Source organism: Aspergillus udagawae (genome assembly GCF_001078395.1).
Source record: "Aspergillus udagawae IFM 46973 DNA, scaffold_8, whole genome shotgun sequence".
In the NCBI taxonomy this organism is placed as follows: Eukaryota; Fungi; Ascomycota; class Eurotiomycetes; order Eurotiales; family Aspergillaceae; genus Aspergillus; species Aspergillus udagawae.
This window is the reverse complement of record NW_025091271.1, coordinates 1,091,983-1,114,781: the sequence shown is the minus strand read 5'-3', so window position 1 is coordinate 1,114,781 and position 22,799 is coordinate 1,091,983. Positions and strand designations below refer to the sequence as shown.

At 48.6% G+C, this 22,799-nt stretch overlaps 9 protein-coding genes across 9 annotated transcripts; 3 read left to right on the top strand and 6 right to left on the bottom strand.

The window, feature by feature from the left end:
* Positions 1-3,195: 3,195 nt before the first annotated feature.
* On the bottom strand, positions 3,196-5,122 carry Aud_009863 (putative protein kinase C substrate; the record flags this gene model as incomplete). The annotated part of the gene is made up of 3 exons (XM_043294708.1): positions 3,196-3,848; positions 3,905-4,846; positions 5,014-5,122. The coding sequence occupies 3 exons, from the start codon at positions 5,120-5,122 to the stop codon at positions 3,196-3,198; spliced, it is 1,704 nt and encodes a 567-aa protein (XP_043150643.1).
* Positions 5,123-5,369: 247 nt separating this feature from the next.
* On the top strand, positions 5,370-6,471 carry Aud_009862 (uncharacterized protein; the record flags this gene model as incomplete). Its single annotated transcript, XM_043294707.1, has 3 exons — positions 5,370-5,389; positions 5,449-5,923; positions 5,986-6,471. The coding sequence occupies 3 exons, from the start codon at positions 5,370-5,372 to the stop codon at positions 6,469-6,471; spliced, it is 981 nt and encodes a 326-aa protein (XP_043150642.1).
* A 251-nt stretch (positions 6,472-6,722) lies between these two features.
* Aud_009861 (mitochondrial 54S ribosomal mL50 protein) lies at positions 6,723-8,031 on the bottom strand (the record flags this gene model as incomplete). The annotated part of the gene is made up of 3 exons (XM_043294706.1): positions 6,723-6,998; positions 7,067-7,517; positions 7,601-8,031. The coding sequence occupies 3 exons, from the start codon at positions 8,029-8,031 to the stop codon at positions 6,723-6,725; spliced, it is 1,158 nt and encodes a 385-aa protein (XP_043150641.1).
* Positions 8,032-8,361: 330 nt separating this feature from the next.
* Positions 8,362-9,603, bottom strand: Aud_009860 (thiolase family protein; the record flags this gene model as incomplete). Its single annotated transcript, XM_043294705.1, has 1 exon — positions 8,362-9,603. One exon carries the CDS (start codon positions 9,601-9,603, stop codon positions 8,362-8,364), a length of 1,242 nt encoding a protein of 413 aa, XP_043150640.1.
* A 931-nt stretch (positions 9,604-10,534) lies between these two features.
* On the bottom strand, positions 10,535-11,585 carry Aud_009859 (uncharacterized protein; the record flags this gene model as incomplete). Its single annotated transcript, XM_043294704.1, has 2 exons — positions 10,535-11,386; positions 11,508-11,585. The coding sequence occupies 2 exons, from the start codon at positions 11,583-11,585 to the stop codon at positions 10,535-10,537; spliced, it is 930 nt and encodes a 309-aa protein (XP_043150639.1).
* A 1,704-nt stretch (positions 11,586-13,289) lies between these two features.
* Positions 13,290-14,614, top strand: Aud_009858 (3-deoxy-7-phosphoheptulonate synthase; the record flags this gene model as incomplete). Its single annotated transcript, XM_043294703.1, has 3 exons — positions 13,290-13,332; positions 13,401-13,456; positions 13,604-14,614. The coding sequence occupies 3 exons, from the start codon at positions 13,290-13,292 to the stop codon at positions 14,612-14,614; spliced, it is 1,110 nt and encodes a 369-aa protein (XP_043150638.1).
* Positions 14,615-15,290: 676 nt separating this feature from the next.
* On the bottom strand, positions 15,291-16,198 carry Aud_009857 (cytochrome c oxidase assembly protein COX14; the record flags this gene model as incomplete). Its single annotated transcript, XM_043294702.1, has 2 exons — positions 15,291-15,784; positions 15,898-16,198. The coding sequence occupies 2 exons, from the start codon at positions 16,196-16,198 to the stop codon at positions 15,291-15,293; spliced, it is 795 nt and encodes a 264-aa protein (XP_043150637.1).
* Positions 16,199-16,625: 427 nt separating this feature from the next.
* Positions 16,626-17,645, top strand: Aud_009856 (uncharacterized protein; the record flags this gene model as incomplete). Its single annotated transcript, XM_043294701.1, has 3 exons — positions 16,626-17,122; positions 17,223-17,265; positions 17,355-17,645. 3 exons carry the CDS (start codon positions 16,626-16,628, stop codon positions 17,643-17,645), a joined length of 831 nt encoding a protein of 276 aa, XP_043150636.1.
* Positions 17,646-18,253: 608 nt separating this feature from the next.
* Positions 18,254-19,903, bottom strand: Aud_009855 (putative hexokinase; the record flags this gene model as incomplete). Its single annotated transcript, XM_043294700.1, has 1 exon — positions 18,254-19,903. The coding sequence occupies one exon, from the start codon at positions 19,901-19,903 to the stop codon at positions 18,254-18,256; it is 1,650 nt and encodes a 549-aa protein (XP_043150635.1).
* Between the last annotated feature and the right edge of the window lie 2,896 nt (positions 19,904-22,799).

Below are 22,799 nucleotides of genomic sequence, written 5' to 3'. Positions count from 1 at the left end.
GCAATCAGGCTTGCGATAGTTTTTGATTGCGTTCATCAATTAAGGCTGTCAAACCTCATCTACATTTCTTCTCGCACGAGTCCTTTTTGAGATTTTGACCTTCCAACTGACTTGAAGCGTCTTCCTGATAGGCGACCACGGCTGCACCTGCGGAGCCTCTTGCCAGTGCCCTGCTGGACAATGCAACTGCCCCGTACGTTCACATCTCAATTGATATCTTGTCTATCCTGGACTCCTACTGACACGGTTATTGGTTGCAGAAGAGGTAGAGCGGATGACGGGTTTACTTGCTACCTCTCGGGAGGATGCTGCGAAGCTTAGGGGACAGACTATGTTTACCTCGTTGTGGAGATAGAGCAACAGTCTTCGGCTAGATTCGCAATAAAGAAAAGAGAACCTTTTTGCTCTCATTATCTGGACTCTACTCTTACTCTTGCCAAATATTTGTTGCATATAGTAGTAGTGCCTAGATTCGAATTTGTAAACGACAGATTGCGGTATGTCCTGGGTTCATTCTCATCATTGATGACCATGAGATATAGAGCACGCTCTATCGTGATTATCCTCAGACATTCTTCCAGCATACCCATAGCAGTTAGTGAAATTCAAATGACGCACAGTACGATAGTAACCACCGAAGGCTGCTCAAAGCCTTCGGACCATCATCATAAGATCAGTAACGTGTGACCAAGTTGCCCGATCCTCTTCCGATGCAGTGCGACTGTGGGGAGTTGCATCGAATCTGCCAATCTTACCACTTCATACAGGACCTTAAAAGGCTCAGTGCGCCTGATTCCTTATTACTTGGGCCCCAGCTGATCATCATGTGCGAGTTTTGTCGCGGATCCCGCGGTTGGAGGCTTGGAGCACCATATGAGCTACTCCGTATATGCTATACCTACCATCCATCTGAGTTTTTTCCTGTCTCCATATTTCTTTTGACGTGGTCGTAGGAAGAGGAGAAAAAAGCATACCATCTTTGAACCAATGACATCGTTGTAAATCTTGGTGTATGAGGAGGGGTCATGGAGGGGCAGTGAAGCGCTTTACCTAAAGGCAGCCAGCGCAGGAAACTGCCTGCATAACCGCCCACTCGTGGTGCTCCACAAGCTCACTGCTGCATAGGAGAACCTATTATGGAATGCTTCACGGAACCTGAATAAAGTAATAGTGGGATGACTGCAGTCTTGAATGATTCTTGCCTCAGCCTGTGGCCTGGTCTTCTGCTCTAACTTCTACCTACCAGATCAACACGATCGAAGATTCCTTGCAGAAAGCTGCTTAGGAGATGGAAATAACAATGAATCCGCCTAATCGTCACAGTGGATTCTCTTTATCTCTAACACCAAGACGCACATGCATACTGAACTGTTGTTCACTACACTAGTATGTACAACTTTGAAACAAATATATGTAGGAACTGCTAGGATTTACTATCTTCGCAAGAGCGTGGGAGACCGTAGCATCCCATTACTAAGAAATCATAATAACAAGAACAAGACAATATGCTTACGTGGCAGGGAAAGCATTTCAGCGGTAATTGGCTCGCAAGCTCTCCTTCTTACTTGCTGCCTCACTTTGACACTCGCCTAGAGGCCTGTTCACGGTTCTGCTGTGATCAACATCAGCTAGTACGATGGATGACCGGAGCAACAGTATGCACTTACCTAGCTCTGTCTATACTGGTGTATCCTAGATAGCTGCCTAGGCAAATCCTGGCTGTGTACCTGTAGCGCAGACCCCAGTGCGGAAACTAAATGCTGAATGATGCTCTCAAAGGTCCATCGCTTTCTTTCCTCTCGTCTCCGTATACTCCCACCAGTATACATACAGGAGTGGCGGTTTAGCACCACATTGACCACCAGCAAGGCACCCCAGGAAACCGAAATCAGATTGGATCATCTGACAACAAATCAAAATTGGCGTGGGGATACCCAGAAACAAGTTCCAACACTGACCTTTTGCGTCCCGAAACAGAAAAAAGCAAAGACCTGACTGGCTGACCTGACCCTCATACCCTCATACTGACTGATAACTGACCACCTCCAACAGAGAGACCATCTCTGGCTATAAATGCAGCCCTTGCCTCCCTCTTCCTGTTCATTTTCTTCCTTCTCTTTCTCATACTGAGCCTTATATCAACTGAACAATACAATCTCAAAGCTTATCTTCCTCAAGCAACCCTTCTTTCACGACCAACTCAATCAAAATGACTCCCTGCTCCTGCAACACCTGCAGCTGCTCCAGCGACTGCAACGGCTGCAAGTGCACCTCTTGCGGTGTACGTATCTCCCAGACATCCGCAGTCAATCCTAGTCTCTACTGAAGCTAACCATCCTCAGCACTAAATTGCACATTAAGCCCACCGGCTCTCATCTTCGAGACGACAAGACGATTATCATGCAGTTCCTGCAGGATTTCCCGACACGATGTCCCCAAGTACGCTATCGTTGACCTCGTGAGCTATGCCAATCCGGGGGTTGTCTTGAGGCTCGTGGTTGTGATGTGTTTTCGTTCCTTGTTGATTTGCTACCTGTCTCTCTGCGTGAGTCCATGGACCGGCACAGCATGATTGAAGCGACTTTCAGTCGCTTGTTTTATAGCATGATAGGATAGGAAATTCAAGTTCTATCTTATTGAAAACGCATATACGCCTGCTCACTAACGTAGTCACCATAAGTTTTAAGGTCGACATTTGAGCCCTTATGTTCGAAGCTCGATATGGTCTGGAAAGCGTCGGAAATAACACCTACTGATAAGCACCTGATGGATTGACGCTTGTTGGATTAGGAATATCTTACCATGAAGGACGTGGACATACAGTTACATGTGGATCCTCCAAAAGCTGGTTCCTCTGGTTGTAAACATGCGAAGCCTTCGGCTACGCACGGAGTAGATGGAGGTACTCTTAAGGTAGGACACCTTCGTGGAGGAAGGGGAGGGCTTTTCTATCTTAGACGTATATGCATATCGTCTTACAGATCAAACATAGCGCATAATTCCTCTACAATGAAAGCCCTTAGTCTGATTATTCACCTCACCATGTGTCTGGCCTCTGAAGTCGCCGCTGTGTATCTTGGAATAATACCTGGCAAGGCAGAAAGGACTAAGCCTCTTATTGAACCTGTATTAACCATAATGCAAGTCGAACGCTATACATCAACCCAAAGTCCAAGATCTGATCAACATCCGCTTCTACAATTCATCCTTGCGTCTTGGTGCCACATCGCCTTCTTCTTCTCCACCCGGACATACCGCCGGGGTGGTGACAATCATGGAATAGACACACTTCTCGTCCTCCGTCACTTTGAGGATCTCGTTTTCTTCGCCACATTCCAAGATGACTGTGGTTGACCGAGCTGGTCCATTCCAGCAGGTCTGCCCATTCGTGTACATAAGAGATACCCGTTCCTCGGCCACAATCTCGCCGGTCTCGTTGAGCTCGTCCACGCTGACGGATCCGATACTACCGAATTTACCCATTCGAACAGACGCTCCGCCTTTCTTGGGAATCTGTTTCGTCTCATCCAAGAAGCAATGTTCGTATGTGTACTCCCCGGAATCCTTGGAGATGCAAACGCCTTTAAGAGCGCGGAAAACGCCGGCCTTTCCATAGTTGGTTTCAAGATCGGCTTGATGGTTTTTCAGCTCAGTGTATAGTTCCGCAAGATTGGTCTTGGTCTTTTCAAGGCCCTCGCGAGCTTCTGCCACTGCCTTGGATTCCGCAGTCGAGCTTTCTTCCTTCTTGGGCAAAATGCCGTTGTCCTCGAGGAAGCGCCGAATGGAAATCACTTTATCTTCCACAAACGACACAGCAGAAGGAGGCAGGTAAGCCGCCAGCTTGTAGACTAGATCAAAGGTCAGAAACCGAACCGGCATACGCAATGATAGCTGAAGCACGAACCTGTATCGGTCTCGTCCTCCTCATTTTCCCACTGCTCCCAGTTCACTCCCGATGTGTCGTCATCTGGTTTGGCAATTTCATCCAGATCTCGGTCGCGAACGCTGTTTCCGAGATTGCCCACGTCTTCTCTGGCAGCATACTCCTCCCAACTGCGCACAGCTCGTTTGACACCCTCGTCGTTGAAATTGGGATTGTATTCGATCTTGAACTTGGACAAAATATCCTCGAGCTCTTTTAGCCGGGATCGAGTCTCATCCCTTTCCTTGCGAACCTCTACCAGCGCATTCCGCAGTTCCTCAACCCGTCCTTTGGCCAAGGAAGCAAGGATGTTGACCTTGCCTGCCTTCTTGCCCCTTACCATTTTGCTCTCTTCTCGCTTCTTTACCTCCTCAAATTCAGCCTCCATGTCCTTCACCTTCATCTCTTGTGCCTGGATTTCAACTTCAAGTCTCTTGATCTGGTCCTCGACTTCCTTTTGCTGTCGGCCCGAATCCACGAGCAGTTCCTTCTTCTTCTTGAGGGCAGCCGTCATAGACTTCGCTCTCTTTTCCTCTTGCTTGCGCCATTGCTTGCCAATCTCTTTGCACTTATCCTCGCACTTGGTGCCCCCGATGTGCGCCCACTCGTCACTTCCATCACAGCAGAACTCGTAGTCGCATATACCATCATTCACTCGCTGGAAAGAAACATATGACGGTTTATGGCCTTTATTCTTGCAATAAAACCCCGGGAGGGCAAGTGTAACTTCGAGGTCGCTGTTCCCCGGCCGATCGGCGGCCGTCAGTGGGGAATTACGGGATAAATGAGAACATGCTGACGTCCCGGGCTCGTCACTGCCATCCGGACAGTCACAGTAATCATCGTTCACGGCAGAGAAGGGGATCTGTAAAGCTGGATTCGATATACAGGTGAACGTCGTGGTGTCTTTGTAGAACTTGGCAACTGGTGACAGCCATGTGCGCCATTAGCTTCCTTGTAACTTATGAAGGGGTCTATAATGATTGTGGTCACGGAAACATCATAACCAGAGCTTTCATGAGGGTTGAATCGTCATGGAAGGCGAACCGAGCCTTCACATGAGCTACGATTCATGGTAATAGTATACTTACATTCTGGACCGACCCCCCGAGGTCTTGCTGTTCCATCGCCCGCGGCAGCCGCGGCAGTAGAGCATGCCGCTATGCTCGCAAAGAAGAGCACTCCCTGAGAAAGTATCATGATGGAAGCATTGAGCTCGCTCGTCAATGCCTTGTTGTGCCTGGGACAGTTGTCCTATAAGAATGCGGAGAGAGCTTCTGGCCAGCTGTTGATAAGGCCGCAGATCCAATCTGGGGAGAATGGCCCTGCGCCTTAGTCATCCCGCTATCATTCTCGGTGGCAAGCAACAACTGATTTGTGAATGCGATTGTCGCAACCACCCCTCAGGTACTCTATATACAATATTTCTTGAATTAATCACGGAAAAATGGGTAATGATGGTGGCAGGTAAGTGTTCTTGATGCGCTTCATCAGTAGTGTTGTCCAGAAGTAATGGTCTTGTACAGTATCCCAACTCGCCGCGAGCTCGTCAGAGAGGCAGCAAAAGCGCCCAGCACAGCGCAAGTGAAAGAGGCCCAGCGTGAAATGCAAGAACACTTTTGGACCACCTGTCCATTGTCGCATAAACCTTTAGCTCGGCCGATTGTCTCCGACTGTGTCGGTAATCTATACAATAAGGATGCAATATTGGAATTCTTGCTTCCCGGTGACGACGCCCAGGGTATCGGCTCTAAAGCAGACTGCGAAGAGGTCTTATGCGGGCGTGTGAAAGGACTTCGTGATGTCGTTGAGCTAAAGTTTGAAGTCGATACGGAGCGCGGCGAACACCCATCCAGCAAGCATGATAGACGCGAAGCATGGATCTGTCCCGTGACTGCTAAACAGCTAGGTCCGAGTGTGAAGTCGGTCTACCTTGTACCATGTGGCCATGTTTTCTCTGAAGAAGCCATTCGTCAGCTTAAGGACGATAGGTGTCTACAGGTATGTTTGTTGAGCCACATCCCAGCGCCCCAACTTGTTGCTAATCAGTCCGGAACGCACAGTGCAATGAGCCCTACGCCGAGGATAACGTCATCCCAATCCTTCCACCGAAAGAATCAGACAAACAACGGCTGATAGCGAGGGCGCAAAAGCTAGCCGAACAAGGGCTCACTCATTCGCTCAAGAAAGCTCCTGGCTCTAAAAAGCGCAAGAAGCATGCCAATGGAGATTCAGTTGAGACTGAAGCCACTACCGAAGCAGACTCCAAGTCAGCCTTGGCTTCTCAGTCACAAAAGGATCGGGCTGCAGCCTTGAGTCGAAGTAATACCTCGACTCCGACCCCCACTGCATCAAATGGTATCAAGAACGCCTCAACTGCGATGCTGACCGCGCGAGTCCTGGAAGAGGAGAATGAGAAGAAACGGCGTCGGAAAATGATGGGTGCAAACGAGAATATCAGCAGTCTTTTTACTAAAAGCTCTGGCGAAGTCAAGTCCAGAAATAGTGACTTCATGACGAGAGGCTACACGATGCCCTCTAAGAGATAATGAACTCTAATGTATGCATTTCCTGAAGGTGTTCGGCGTTAATGGGGTATGCTTGTCGGCTACTGTACCGGCTCTTCTGATGAATCGAAATTCGATAGACGCTTTAAGACTTAACTTGATGCTGTAAATATTCCAAAAGAATATATTTCATGTATTGTACAGATATTCCCCTATTCAGAAGAGAAAGAAAACATGCTACCTAATAAAACTATATGACATATTTAGTGTAACACTTTGAACCCCAGACACATTTATTCAAAGAGGCCTCTTGCGCGAAGTTCAGATTCAATGATCTTCTTCCGACCCAATTCCTCATCCTTGTGCAAAGCTGTCTGTCGCTTGGTAAAGAGCTTGACGTTAGGCAGGTGCTGAAGCTCGGGGTTGTTGGCTAGTTGATCGGCCAACTTGGTGGGTTTCGGATTGACGACTCCCTCCAGGTATTCCACGGCCTGCTTGACTGAAGAGATGGAATGTATGACGGGATCGGGGAAATAGTGACCGCTCAATTGAGCCAGTCGCTTCAGGAACTATGGATAACAGAAGCTCAGCATAATGCCTCATTAGATACTAACTCAAAGGACGTGAGACGACTTACAGCAAATTTAGTTTCTGGATCGTTCAATGACAGGGAGAGGAATCCCTTATCCTGCACACTACGGTAACCGAAGAATGGAGGGGCGGGGGCCTGCGACATTGAGTCTTCGACGGTTTCCTCATATTGTTCTGTCTCAGCGTCCTCTTGCACTTCTTCCTCGGCTGGTGCGGCGGTTGTATGAGCTCCTCCACCAATCTGCTCGAAGATGTAAGCGAGAACATCCTTCGCCTCGTCGTCCGGATAGACCAAAGATTGGCCCCATTGACTCTCTGCATTCGGCTCGATCTTGCACTTCCAGATCAGTTTGAAAACGGGCTTTTCATGTTCCACGACGTCGCAGATCTTCGTGAGCGGCTTCTTCAGCGCATGCATCAGGCAGAGTTCGACTGCGGCTTGGTGAGCGGCCAAATGAAGGTGGCCTTCCTTGGTCAATTTCTTCTTGAGCATGAAACTGAAGTCCCAGTCAGTTTTCGTTCACTGAAGCTGCCGCGGCCGCGAAAAGAGTGCCCTGTGGAGGAAGAGTAGCAAACTTACGGGTTGAAGACATCAGCTTCCGTAGGGGGAAGGTCTGACCACTTCCCCAGATGACCAACGCGAGGAAGACCCTCCCATGTTGTTGCAGCCTCGTAGGTATCAGGTAAGACATCCTCGCTCTGAGATTCAAGAGCTTCAGCGGACTCGCGAGCCGGTTCTTCCGCTGGTTGCCCAGGCTGCTTCTTCCATTTCCGCTCGAGAACACCTTCACCTCCATACGGATCTTTCAAGCCTGGAGGATTGTCTGTTCCCCAAATCTTGCGGCGCACTCGTTCGGTGAGAGGTGTTGCGTTTGAGGCATTTCGCAGGAATTGACGGACAACGACGGGGCGCGGCCGCACGTCCTGTCTACAGATTGAACAAACGTAAAGTGACCTGGACCCTTGGAGGGGTGACACCTCCAGGTTCAATAGCCGCAGTGATTGACGCATGGCTGAGGCGTTGCGGAAATGGTTGACTATCTACAGCCTTTCGAAAAGTTTCTCGATGCCGAGCGATCTTTCGGAAGGGCATATCACGTGACTCAAAGAATAGGTAGTCTTGGCACAACAACCAGACCGCATATGCCCATTACTTACTGTTTATGGTTTAATCTGGAGGAAATTCAAACAATCATTTGGGTAGAAGGATAGAGAGATTGCCGAGCATAGCAAAGGGATATCTAATTTAACGCTATGATGTATATACAAGTCTTTACGTTATATAATAAAGATACACCGCAATTGAAAAATACCCTACGACATGGAATCAACACAACACATTTACTCCCGAACAAACATACCCGCCATACCCATGCCAGTTCCGATGCACATACTGACTACACCAACATCCTGTCCAGTGCGCTGGAGCTCAGGTAGCAAAGTGGCGAGCTGCCTGGCACCGGTAGCACCCAAGGGGTGACCAATCGCAATGGCACCACCCTTGGGGTTAACCTTGGCCTCGTCAATTCCAAGTTTGCGCACAGAGTAAAGAGCCTGCGATGCGAAAGCCTCGTTGATCTCCCAGATACCGACGTCGGAAACGTTCATGCCGACAAGTTCAAGAAGCTTGGGTATGGCGACTGCGGGTCCCACACCCATCTCATCAGGAGCACATCCAGCCACAGCGGTAGCAACCCAGCGAGCCTGGATTGAAGCTGTCAAGCCAAGTTCGGTAGCGGTAGAACGGCGCATCAACAAAGCAGCAGCAGCACCATCGCTGACCTGTGAGCTGTTTCCAGCGGTGCTAGTGCCATCTGCCTTGAAGGCAGGCTTCAAAGTTGCCATCTTCTCAGCAGAAATGTTATGACGGATACCGTCGTCTTTTGTCACGGTAATCTCCTTGGGCGCCGCATCAGGATTTTCAGGGTCAAAAGAAAGGGTCTTGACTGGCACGATTTCGGCGTCAAACAGGCCGGCATTTTGGGCAGCTGAAGCCTTCTTATGTGACTCGGCCGCGAAGGCATCCTGGTCCGCCCTCGAGATACCATACCGGGCGGCGACGTTCTCTGAAGTAATTCCCATAGGCATAATGCAATCTCTAGCATCCTTGGATGGCGATTCTTTCAATTCCGGCCATAATACTGTTGGGATAGCACGTGACCCGTAGTTCCGGGTCATAGACTCCATCCCACCACCAACGCCGACGTTCAGTGCACCTGCCCGAATTCCATTACCAATGGCTGTGATGGCGGCCAGGCCGGACGAGCATTGCCTGTTGATTGTGTGGAAAGGCACTGTGTGGGGGAAGCCGGCGTGGATCTGAGCCATGCGCCCTGCTTTGGCACCGCCTAGTTCCTGGAGGACCGAGCCGATAGCGACATCGTCAATCAGAGCTGGGTCAAGCTTCGGGTTCGCCTCGAGAGTTGCTTTGAGGACGTGGGTAAGAAGCTCTTCGGGATAAGCATCCTTGAATCCACCCTTCTTCGCGCGAGTTACTGGTGTGCGAAGTGCGGAGAGAATGACGATATCTGAAGGGGACTTCTGGAGGACCTGGCGAAGGCCGCGGGGCACAGGAGAAGCCATTTGGACGTCTGTGAAAGTGGTCTGTCGCCGACACAATCGGAGACTGGCGCCTGTTGAGATTATTCTGGGTTCCGAGAGAGTCAAGGTGGGCGAAGTTGTGTGGTCGAGACAGTGACCATGTATCCTCCAAAACACCTTCAGAGAGCAGGATTAATTGCTTTCGCCTCAACTAGTCCAGGAAGGTCAGGACCCAGCGAAAACTTATATAAAAGACGCTACCCGGCTGGATTCCGGGGTTCGGGACCGATCATGCCTAGTCGAGGCGTTGAAGCTCCCATTGAACTGCCGGCAAAGAAGCTCGGCTAAGGGATCTGCCGCCGACAGAATAAACTAGCGAAGGCTGCGGAGGCAATCTGAGGATGGCAGGATGCGGGGGATGTTATAGTTCATAAAAACGCACCACGCGCAACACTGAAGGCCTTGTTGTCATATTCACGTCCCATTCATATTGTTCGTATGTTTCCTGCCCACTCAACGATTTTGAAGGTCATCTGGCTCGTCTTACACATCAAGCAACCATTGTCCTTTCGGATATCTGGTTGGGTGAAATCCTACCACTAATCGGATGCGGTGGCTTACGTCATCGGTCTCGGATCGGCTTGTCGGAAACGAGATCAAGTGACTTCAAGAATCTACATTATCTACATGTCTTACCTCGCCTGGACCACTTGGGTACGATCGTGTAGAACGGAACGGTCGAAGTTTTCATTCATTGGGATTATTGAGCATTGATATATGTGGGTTGCGTGGCCCAATCCTTCAAACATTTGAAGTTCTGCGGTCTCTGAATCGTTGCTTCCATGGGTATATTGGTTTCATGAGCACTCAAGAAGATAAATCATGATAGTAAGACAGGTATCATTAGAAAGGTCGCATGGTGGGGAATGAGGGATTGTTACATGTGAGGTTGTCGTAAGTCGGACAAGAGACGTCAGTTGCGGATAATATGGCTGTAGTGTCCCGGAACTTTGCGCAGGCATTTGTCGCAATCAGCTCGAAATCCCATGGCAAAGGATACCTTCTTCTTGCTTAAATGGGGTCCGTTTGGATAGCCAGACCGTGTGGTTTGCTGTTGTGACCCAGTCGTGCCGAACCACTGCGAGGGGTCTCGTTGAAATGGGGAGAGCGCCGGGGATGTTGATCGAGATGCACCACTTGTCATCTCAGCATCACTCATAGAGCACTTTCCATGAGAAATGGCGTTATCGCCCTCGCTGATCGGACTTGGGAGACGCTGAGTGGAACCAAAAGCTTCTTGACTACTTTCAGTAGACAGCTTTTCATGAGGGCCAATCTTATCTCTAGACCCCACGAAGGCCTGATCCATCACTTGCGCGGTCGGATTTCCTGCGGAATTATGTTCGGACATACTGAATCCTTTAGATTGTTCGCTGATGTTGAGGAACTGATTGACAAGATTGTGCGGGATTGGTGATGGTTGAACGCTTCCGGTGCGAGGCGTGCTGCCTGGCCAGTCGTGCGGAATCTCATTGCTAGCCAAGTTATAGGTGTCGCCTATGCTGTCGACGTCCATCGTCGTGCTAAATATCGGAGCGGAGGAGTCGAGGATCTGCGGAACACAACGCGAGGTGTTTACGGCTGCCGTTGTAGGATCGCGTAGCGTTCTAATGACGCCATCGTCATCATCATCTGACGACTCGGCAGGAGTTAAAGTAGATATCCCCTGTCGACTTGACGCCTGGCAAGCTTCAGTATAGGAGAGTCCTCGGAGATTATCTGGCGAGGTGCGCAAGGCTAGAGGGCGTGGTTTCTGGACGCGCGACTATTAGTAGTTGTAGGGTGGATGGCTTGCAGGCAAAAGAAAGTGCAACGTCAATCGGGCATGCGGCAATATTTGCCTTGCTTCAACCAAAAGAGCATGGCATCACGGAAAGAATACGGACCTTGTTCCCCCTGAGCCCATTTTTATCATCGCCCGTCAGCTCATCTGGCTCCCTCTGTCGTTTTGAGAACCCTAACATGACCTTCTCATCATCCCACTGAAAGACGGTGACCCTTCGGGGTAGAGAAAAGTCAAGGTATAATGTGATTATTCAACCAGAATGGATTAAGAATGGATGTTTAAGCCTGCATTCAGTCGAAATGCATTGATTGAAATATTTGAATGGGAAGGGGCAGTGAGAAACCTCACTAACTTGAGGCCAGCATACACATCAACAAGAACGGTGAAGAGAATGATGCAGAGGAAGCAAATCAGTAAGCTGGCATTGTATGGGAGCTCTGAGCAACCTAGTCTGGACTACTCCGTAGTTGGTCACCAATCCACAAGGTACTACGATCCTAAGACTGAGCTTCCTCTCTGTGTCTTAGCCTCGAAAGCGGAGTAGCGGACCGAAGTGGAGAACAATTTTATGCTTTGCTTATCATGACTACTTATCGAAGCTGCTAGAGAGGTACGCATCGGCTGCTAAGGTAGACCACTATATCGATTACCCTCCTAGCATTATGCTCATATTACCTCTCTACCTCTGACCATATTGTTGGTAGACAGAAGTAGCCCCTGCACCTCTTCGTTGTTTACAAGATTCAAAGGTACCTAGTCTGTGGCCTTCTTGCCTCAGTAAGTCTTAGTTTATAATATAAGTTTGTCTAATTTGTAACCAGCCTGAACCTGCATTCATGTGTACTTCCAGTATTCAGCTCTGTTCATCTTACTAGTTTTACTTCGAGTTTTGTTCTCAAGGACATTTAAGTCCTTACCATGTAGGACTGCGCACGTCACCTGCATTAGTGATGACTGAAAACAGTCATTCAGTTTTAGTCAGATCAAGAAACTCGAGTTTACTTCAAATTGACCTCCAATCAGTAAGGGACTTCGTAGGTGTCTAGACTTCTTTAGCCGACATCAAGTACTACACCAACTCAGTGTTACGACTGATTACCTGGGTGGTGGACAATGTGCGGTGAGTGGATTACAGAATAATAGCTGAGGTACCTAGGGTACAGTGACAACCATAAGGTACATCTAATTCTCACTGGATCCAATTGAGGCGTCGGAGTACGGAGCAGGGAATGACGATGGAGTGGCACAAGTTCAATGCTAAAGTCACGAACCGACGAGTTAGAAGCGCAGTATGGACTCTGATAACACTGAATCTTATCTTTGTCATTTTAATTAACAATAGAAAGGGAAATGGAGTTTATTCTCGAAGCAAGTAGAAGATCTGACATCTGTACAATTTCATGAAAGTACCAGGTACCTAACGGCACGGAAATATAAGGTATGCTTGACATCTTTAAGATACACTAGCTAGGTACTTAAAAGTACTCTGTACCTAGGTACAACATCCAGATTCCATGCGACCGGCTGAGTAATTACAATACCAGTTTTCTAAGTGGTCAGCTTACTATTTGGTTTGCATGATTTTGTCTGTGTGAATCATTCTGTTTCCCCACTTGGGATACCCGATCTGCAATTTTACTCTTCTGCTATACCTCTCTCTACTTGAATCCCATCTGGCATAAATAACCACTTCCATATCACCATCTTACCTTGTGACTGGCATCACTTTTTCGATTGGTTCTGGAGTCTTTTGTTCATCATTTTTTGCTGCTTCCTTTTGGATTTTGACTACAAAAACAACCTCCTCTGCCTTCCCTCAAAGCTCTCAAAAAAGGAACTTTTTTTTTTCGACTCCGACATCGCTGTAACCCCACGATAAATCATGCCCCTCGTCAAAACTACTGAGGTCAACGAGGACACTCGTGGTAAGCGTCTCTTTTTTGTCATACTAGAATCTACTCGTCTCTCTAATCAATTGATCTTTTCTATTCAGTCCTGGGATACGACCCATTGCTTTCCCCCCAGTTCCTTCAGTCCGAGATCCCTGCTGTGAGTCACACCATTTATCGGTGATTCTCCTTTTCGCTGGTCCTGCCCGAGCCTCAAACAATATGGGACTACAAAACCCTCTTCAAAAATGCCAAATGAACCATATTTGTGAAACATATAACATTGGGACTGACAAGTTTGGTACAGCCTGCCCATGCGATTGAAGCAGTCCGATCTGGCCGTAACCAGGCCATTGAGATCATTGAACAACGGGATGACCGCCTCCTGGTTGTTGTAGGTCCCTGTTCGATTCATGACCCCGCTACAGCGCTCGAGTATGCAGCCCGGCTGAAGGAGCTCTCTCAAAAGCTTTCTGGAGAGCTCTGTGTGATTATGCGTGCCTACCTGGAGAAGCCTCGCACAACAGTTGGCTGGAAGGGTCTGATCAACGACCCGGATATTGACGAAACCTACAACATCAACAAAGGTCTGCGCGTCTCTCGTAAGCTCTATGCTGATCTTACTGGTATGGGAATGCCCATTGCTAGCGAGATGCTCGATACCATTTCCCCTCAGTACCTTGCCGATCTCATCTCTCTTGGAGCAATTGGTGCCCGTACTACCGAGTCGCAACTGCACCGTGAGTTGGCCTCTGGTCTGAGTTTTCCTATTGGCTACAAGAACGGTACGGACGGTAACCTCACTGTTGCCATCGACGCCATTGGTGCTGCCTCCCACCCCCACCGTTTCCTCGGCGTGACCAAGCAGGGCCTTGCTGCCATCACCAAGACGTCAGGAAATGAGCACGGCTTTGTGATTCTTCGTGGTGGTAATAAGGGAACGAACTACGATCGAGAGAGCATTAAGGGCGCCCGTGAGGCCCTGCGGGCCAAGAAGCAGCGCGAGGTGGTCATGGTGGATTGCTCTCATGGAAACTCGAAGAAGGATCACCGCAATCAGCCTCTCGTTGCTAAGGAGGTGGCAGACCAGCTGCGTGAGGGCGAAGACGCCATTGTTGGTGTTATGATTGAGTCCAACATCAATGAAGGCAACCAGAAAGTGCCCCCTGAGGGCCCCTCAGGACTTCTTAAAGGTGTCAGCATTACGGATGCTTGCATCAACTGGGAAACAACTGTTACTGTGTTGGAGGACCTCGCTGATGCAGTCCGTACCAGAAGGACCGTCAAAGCTTCTAAATCGAATGGTGTCTCGCAATAAGCAGTTCCCTTGGGGCAGTTTCCGAGGCATATTTTCCTTGGTGACCCATCTAAGCGCTCAGTTTGATTCAGATACCAGGGCCATCGTACCATTCCCCACCTAGGGTTTATTTTCCCTTCTGTCAAAATTTGGCGACGATTATTTTCCATGAGCTCTCTAAGTATTTCTCCCTTGGGGTTGGGTAACCAGACTGAAGCAAAAGTTTACTGAGCCTTGTCTTTCCATTTGATGATGTTTTTGGGCTTCTTAATAACGTTTGATTCCTGAGAGAGCAACTGGCGTTTCAGGCCACAAATCGATCTTCCTTTCAGTGGGTAGACAGCATACAATGATATAGGAACTCGTAAATGGTCTTTTGTACATATAGACCCACACTTGATGATCTATTCTTTAAGCACAGATAGCGGAGCCAAGTGACCAAGGTGGAAGCAGAGTATATGTACACAGTAAGAGAGTGAGCCAGTATTACATAGGTCAAGGCAAGGCAGAAAGCTCAAGGGACACCGTATACAGACGCCACAACCCCTGGGAAATGATGGGAAATGAAAGGAGATGAGAGACTGAGACACATGCCATGCAAGAATAATAGGAACAATCGGCAACATCATCGGAAGATAGAGCGCGGAGAAGTCGAAGTTATGCCCGATTCTGCTTTATTGGTAGGTATATGTCACTTTCACCTTCCGGTAAACCAGCTTTTCCAGCTTCGTGTTGACTGCTTCGCAGCGGTTTCCACATTCTCAGCAAGAACATCCAGCTGTCCTGGCTGTGCCGGCATTGGCACTGTTTCGGCGGCTGTCCTAGGCTTAGAAGCTTCCGCAGCCTTCGCGTTGAGGGCCTCGAGCACTCCCATTTTGCTATCGGCGGCCCCGTCAACCTTTGAAGATAGATCGGACGGGGTCTCGTCCTGCTTTAGCCCACCAAACAAGTATTCTTTGGCCCGGTTCCAAGGTCTCTGAGCCTTCGCTTCCTCCTTCTTTCGCTTCATAATTTCGCCAATTTCCTCATTCTTGACTAACTCGAGTTGCTCTGGTGTTGCTGACCCGCTGGCATAAGCTGCCTTTGCATCTTGCAGCTTCTGCATTTCCCTCTCAACCCACAACACTCGCTGACGACGGTTGTATAGTGTCAAGGAGACCATAGAATAAACCGTGAGAACTCCGCAAATACCTAGTCAGAGACAAAACATATTAGCACATCCCGACCATCCCGTAACCTTCACCTGCAATCAACAAGTCTTGAGCTTGAAGCGTTGCCGCTTGGCATGGTTCCTAAACACCTACCGGACGCGGTGATCAAACTGTAGACCATGACCTTATGCGCCTTGTTCGCAAATCTGCGCCCTACATCAATCATCTGATCGACGCGCGTGGTTGACTGGGCCAGCCGAGCCGCCCGTGCTTGGGCTCGCAATCGCTCGACCTTTTCCTTCGGAGTCTCTGGTCTTTCGCCGGGTCCCTGTGCTGTGTTTTTCTTGGACTCTGCCATGAAGCTGGGGAGCTTGTACGGTGTCCCGCCGGGCTTAGAGCTGGCATAGGGCCCTGTGGCTGTGAATCGTGTCGCGTCGGCGGCGGATCTGGACATGGTATCGGGACGGGATTCCTATCAATTTGTTTCGATTCGCTCGTTTTTCTTTTCTGTTTGCCGTATGTAATATAAACAGGCTCCCCTCTCCAGCCACGTATCTTTTGACGTCACCTATAGTGTTCTTTCGGCAAATTGCAAGGGCAGCGCAGGTGGCAGATCGCGGAAGCAGCACAAGCGGCGTGAGAGGTTAGACCGGAAAATTTCAGCGGAGGGATGGACAGAAGGAGACCCAAGGCCCGCACTTCGCCCACTAGACAGATGTCATCCCATACTTCCAGAAGCACATCTACGTCCATTGCTGAGGTATTTCTTCCGCGTAGAATCTACGCATTCCGTTTAATCATCCTATGGATGTAAGTCTGATAATTAACCGTTGTTGATCATTTCAGCATATGGCTGTCTGATTGCTCCCTTTCCATCGACAATGAATGCGGAGGGATACAATTCCGCAGATCTGACGTCTGTTTTGAGGACGCTATCAGCTCTATCAAATAATCGAAGCCCTCAGGATTATCAAAACCATCCTCCTTCTGCCCATATAACGTCTTATCCCCCCGTTCAGCAAGGAACGCAGGACGAGGAAGATGACACGTATGAGCCTGCAGAAGCTTCACCCTCATTTCCTGTAGCCCAAGTACATTCAAATCAGAGAACCACAGGGGCTCATGCACCCTCAGCTAAAGCTCCTCTGCATCCTAAAGCACCAAGCAGTATCGCGGACTCTTCTTCCATCACCACATGGCCTGCCGCACTACAACATGTGATGCGGGCAGTATCGCAAAATCAAGACGCACAACGACGAATTCGACGACTGATTCAAAGCCAGCACGACCACGAGAGACAGTGGTGGCAAGGACGAGAAGCTTTGCTCAAGAAGCAGAAGGCTCGTGTAGACAAGAAGAAGGAGCTAGATGCAGTTTTGTGAGTCTTTGCTGAACCATCGATCCTTGCCTGCGATAGCCCGTTCAGTCTGTCCAGCGGCATACACATTCCTGCGGCTGTACTGATGTGACTTCTCCAGGCGCTCTGTTGGGGCACCGGTCGATGATACAAAACAAGTCTCGGTATGTTATATGCCTCCTTACCGCGAAAGGAAGGAAGAGGACCTTTTTATCCAGACCTAAACTAATCAAACTCACGCCTACTCGTTCAGACAGTCGAAGAAGATCAAGCAGAGTTGACAAACTACAATGCAAAGGTCTACAGAGCTTCCAAACAAATGGCGGAAGCGATGACATTCGAGCTTCGGAGTCTGGGGATTCCCTTCTTCACCATCAAGGAAAGCCTGATCTCTGACGCACCAAAAGCTTCGCAACACGGAATTTCTAGACGCCATCAATCCAGTGAGTCGGCCAGTCAACACCAGACCTTGCTCTCGAGGGACGAATTGTCTGTGCTCCAGCGTCGAATGCTGGAGTTGCTGCAAGATCTCTGCAAGGAATGAGTCTTTTGTCCTCCCAAGTCATTGCATTTTTCCATCAAATAATGACTGCATTCGACCTTGGTCCAGATCGATGGACTGGCATTTCACAGCCATGACAATCTGACTCGTGCGATGCACCATTGCTCGGTTGTTGGCTCTGCCCTGTGGCTATAGTTCTACCGCTCAGAAGCGTTAAGAGGGTCGAGTTAACTTCCTTCGGTGGCACTCCAACCCTTCTCGTACGTTATCTTGCAGTCCAAACACAATGAACAGCGATCAATCGACTTAGAAAGACCCGATGCTTTTGATCTGTGGCTATCATTATGTACATCGAAAGTCTAAGCCACACACCGCCAGTTCGAACCCTCTATACCGGACGCCTAGAGACCCTTGCTTCATCTGTCCCTTCGAGCCCTATATGCAATAGCAAACAAATCGCGGAATCGCAAGTAAAAGAGAGCGCGTGATGTGGAAACGTGAGGATAACAACAACAGTAGACCATACGCAAAACACCGTCAATGCAAGTTGAAAGGCAATGGGAAAAGAGATCAAGAGTATGAAAGGCACGTCTCGCATGGAGGGTAAAGAGACAGCATCAAGTGTTGGTCTCCACAAGAGTGAGAACCCCTTATTCTTGCTTCTGATCCGCCACAGCCACGGCAACTGCTACTGCAGCCCCCAAGATAGCACTCTCTGGCGCTAGTTCAAGACGAATATAAGGACTCGAAGCAGGATCTAACGATCCCTGCGACGAATTAGTTTGCTGGGTGAGCTGGTTGAGGTAGTCCTGGCAGCGATCTCTGAAGCCGGGATACTTGTTGATGACACTACCATCACATGCGATTGACAAACTCCGAGAGTCTTCTTCACTCTCCACGATCGTGATTTCTTGAGTATCCTTGACAGAGGATGCTTTTGATTCTGTCGGACTGGAGAATTCTGCATCATTGCGTAGGCACCACATACTGTGAATCGCGGTTGCCAGATAACCCGCTGCGCGTTTCGATACGATCTGACAAATTTGTCTCAAGAAACGCAGGTCTTCGACGGATGGAGACGCTGGGAACGTATGCTCTTTCTGTAGGAGAGCTGCTGAAGGGACCAGTGATGGTGACGTGTCTGCTTCGAGGAATGCAACAATGCTGGTATCGAAGGAGTAAGGGTCACGCATGGAATGAGGAAGCTCGCCTCCAAACAAGTTCGCAGTTTCGACTGCCTCTGCGATGATGAGTCGGACAATTTCACCCAGGTAGCGTCCAGTAACCATGTACTCCAATGGCTGGTAATCGGGCCGTAAGTGAGTCCGGTTGAGGATGTCATCCCATCGGGTCATGGGCAAAATTCCACCACCAAACATACTCAGCTCACTGTTGATAATCACATGCTTGGCATAATCGAACCAACCTGGCGGTCTGGTGCCAAACTTCATTAAACCTATCTCGCGCACAGGAAAGTGAATCGCAACATTGGTGCCAGTTCCGAGGATTAGAGACATGCGCGTTTTGGGGTCGACGTACGCTCGCGAAAGAAGCGCTGCGGAACTGTCATTCACTATTGCGTCGACTCGTACGTTGAGGTCGCGTCTCCGGCACGACTGGACGATCAAATCCCCCAACTCCTGTCCAAGCGTGCCGTTGGAACACAAGAAACCTTTTCCCATATGAATCACTAGCCCACTGCTGATGGATGTCTGCTCAATCGGAAAGGACCATGACAATCCCATTGAGAGAGGCACGGCTTCTCGACCATAGTCAGCACCCACCGCACTTAGCATTGACTCAATCTTCTCGGCCATCCAATCAAAGAACAAGGTGCCTTCCAACAGCTTCACATCGTTGTCGATTGGAGATGTGGACTCTTGAAGGATCTTCATTGCTCCTGCGCCTCCTAATTCAATCAAGGCAACCCGGAATGTCGATCCCCCGACATCCAAAGCCAGATACGTCCCTTTCTCAGTTCCTGACGGCAGGGCATGATTGTATGATGGCAACATGCACACCGGGCTGGACTGTAGGCAGGACTTGAATTGTTCTCGGATCTTTTCTGACATGATAATCATACTGCGCAAAGACAATGGTGCAGTGAAGAGGCGGTCGACTTCCTCGGCAAAATTATCGAGCGTCCGACGTCGCCAGTAGGCGCCATGAAAAGCCTTCCGCCGCTTACGCGAGGGATCCCGGAACAATGAAGGGAACAAGATCATTGCCTCTAATGCAGCGACAATGTTGGAGAAGAGCTCCTGCATCCTGTGCAGGACTTTGATTAGAGGGGCTGTCATGGCTGGAGCGGCAACGATGGTACGCTAGCAGTTTACCTAAGGAGGCCAACAAAAGCGACAATACGTACAGCCAAGTCTGCAGACGGACAACAGATGGGACGATGTTTAATAGTGGAAGACAAGACGAGGCTGATACCGATTTATACAACGATGCATCTGAAGACTCGGGCAAAGTATGGGGTGAGCAGAGGAGTAAATAATAGAGCCACTGAAGCCCACCGAGGCTGATGGGTGGTTAGAAGGTTGACAGCTCAGCTTCAGAACGAGTGCGTCCACGAGAAAGTGAACGTTGCCAAAGAAAGTCCAGGTTCCTTCCTGACAATGGAGCCCAGTAGCATGTAGAAGAACGAAGGTGACACCAATGAAAGTGTCAAGTTAGATCCTTGTTCAACTGGCAATGTGGAGCCACCTTCTTTCCTTGCAGGTGTCGAGCGGCGAGGTAAGATGGAGAATAAGGTAGTCCAAGTGGAAGGTACGGAGAATATGCCCAAGCAACGGAGGAATAGAAACAATCAAATCAACAGAGATGGACAAGACTCTCCACAGAACGAGTGCCAGGCGGGAAAAAAGAAAGGTTCAATGCTGTAGTTGCACGAAGGCCGCCAACTTGATGGTGGTGGTGAGATTGTTGTTGTAGAGGTCGTAGCAAGCAAGATTAGTTTCAGGTCAGGGTCCGTTGTGAGTGTAGAGTAGTATTATTATTATATTATGGAATAGTACCGTAGTAACAGTCGTCAGTCGTAGTCAATGGAGGGTGACGGGGACTATAGATGGTTGGAGCATGGATCAACGCGTGTCCATTCCAGAAGAGATTGTCCCAAGGGGGAGGGAGGAGTAAAGGGAACTACTTGAAGCAACGATAACAACTGCAAGGAGGGAGCGAGGCAAAAAAGACGATGAAGATAGTTGATCTCGAGCATGAATCCAAAAAGAAGTAATGTAAACTTCAATAAAAAAGAGTAAAAACGGAAATAGGGAAAGCAAAAATAATAGGATGGCGATACCGTGATAGATACTACCAGATTATGATTTTGTTTGGGAGAGTGCAACATAACGGTGCCCATTTGGGCCCTCAGTCCGTCAGATATGGTAGTATGGTATCGTAATTACTTTCCAGCAGGTGCTACCTTACTACCTTACTCTGGGCCGTAATAAACTAACTTGATTCGAGAGACACGATCAACCAGATGATACAAATCCTCCCAGAGGCACGGAGTAAACCACTGAGTATTTTCATAAATCTTGATGGCAAATAGATGAAGGAGTTAGTGATGTTTAACTAGCAGTCCGTCAAGGTACGAAGTACTACAAGGATATCACCTAGTAGCGTTGCCGATCTCTTGGCTTCCATATGCCCAATATTAATTTTTCTAAATCTTGCTGAAGTCAAGATATCCTCAATGTGTTCAGAGGGCTGACCTTGTTTGCATGACCTAAGCATAAATAGAACTAAGTTACTCTGTGAAGTAAGGACATGCTACTACAGGTTCACTACTAAGTACTACCTATCTTCCTGATCATGGTAATCTATACGTATGTGCAATACGCTACGACAAGTACACTACTCCAGCATACTCCACTGAGATTGGTAGTAGACGCTAAATAAATAATTAGTGAACCTAAGGTACCTAAGTAGTTGTAGGCTAATGTGGTGATCGCCATCAGAGTTACATTCTCGAGGCTCCATACGTAACCAGTCCACCAGGCGTTTCAGTTTTGTCATGACCGTTTCAGTACCGTGCCACCGACTTCATTTCACTGCTTTAAATCTCCCAGTCGTCTGCAGAAAACTAATTGAATATTCATATAAGACAGAATCCGCTGTATTGTCTGCAATGAGAGAGAGACATACACTGTTAAACTCTGATTATTTGCTCAGAAGCATTCCTCATGGTGGCTTCTTCTCGACGGGCTCCTTTATGGGGGCTGGTCAGTAGGTTCCGCATATTGTGGTATGTGTGACACTTGATGGTGCAACGGTGGTAGTCGGCAGTCTCTAATCATAACCGCCGAAACTGTTACACTGGCAGCTCCATCAACCCAAAACTGCATAGCGATGAATATGAATCGTGTCAGGATCTTCAGGCCGATCCCATTTGGTCATCATAATGCGATATAAATGATACTTTGTTGTTAGGTTCTTCTTCAGTGCCCTCTATGCGCATTACTCTGCGTCATGGTCCTTGATTTGGAGGATCTCACAACTAGTATGACCCTACATTCCAAGCGACGTACTCTGCCAAGGCACGGTAGACAGGCTATGCAGGTAGTGTCACTACGAAGATATGGTTCAGCATGCTAGGCATACTACTTGCCTGCAACATATACTGCTCACATAGGTACAGTGGGGTGCAAAAAGTATTCGACCACCCCTTACCTTACCGCCTAGTATTCTGCCAGCAGAATACTACCAAACGCGTAGATATCCATTATCCATTACCTAGATATCAACAACGGTACAACCAAAATGGGCCGTAAAGGCAAAGAATTGAGCCCTCAATTACGCTCACGAATCTGCGAGTTAAAGAGCATTGGATGGAGCTATTCTAAGATTAGAGCTAAGCATCCTGAGGTGCCTCTTTCAACTATTAAATCGACTGTTTTGAATGAACGAAAACGCGTTAATAATCAATCAAAACCACGTTCTGGACGTCCTCGCCAGCTTAGTGAGGTGCAGAGGGATCATCTCTATGATCTAAGTCAGTCTTCTCCTCATCTAAAGATGCAAGATCTTCTTACTGAGGTAGATGGTGCTGTGAAAAAGAGAGCATTACAATATCTTCTTCGAGAACTTGGTCTTCGCAAATGGAGACAGCTTCGTCGACCAGCTCTTACTGGGGAACAAGCCTTAGCTCGTCTTAACTGGGCAAATCAATATCAACACTTTACACCGGAA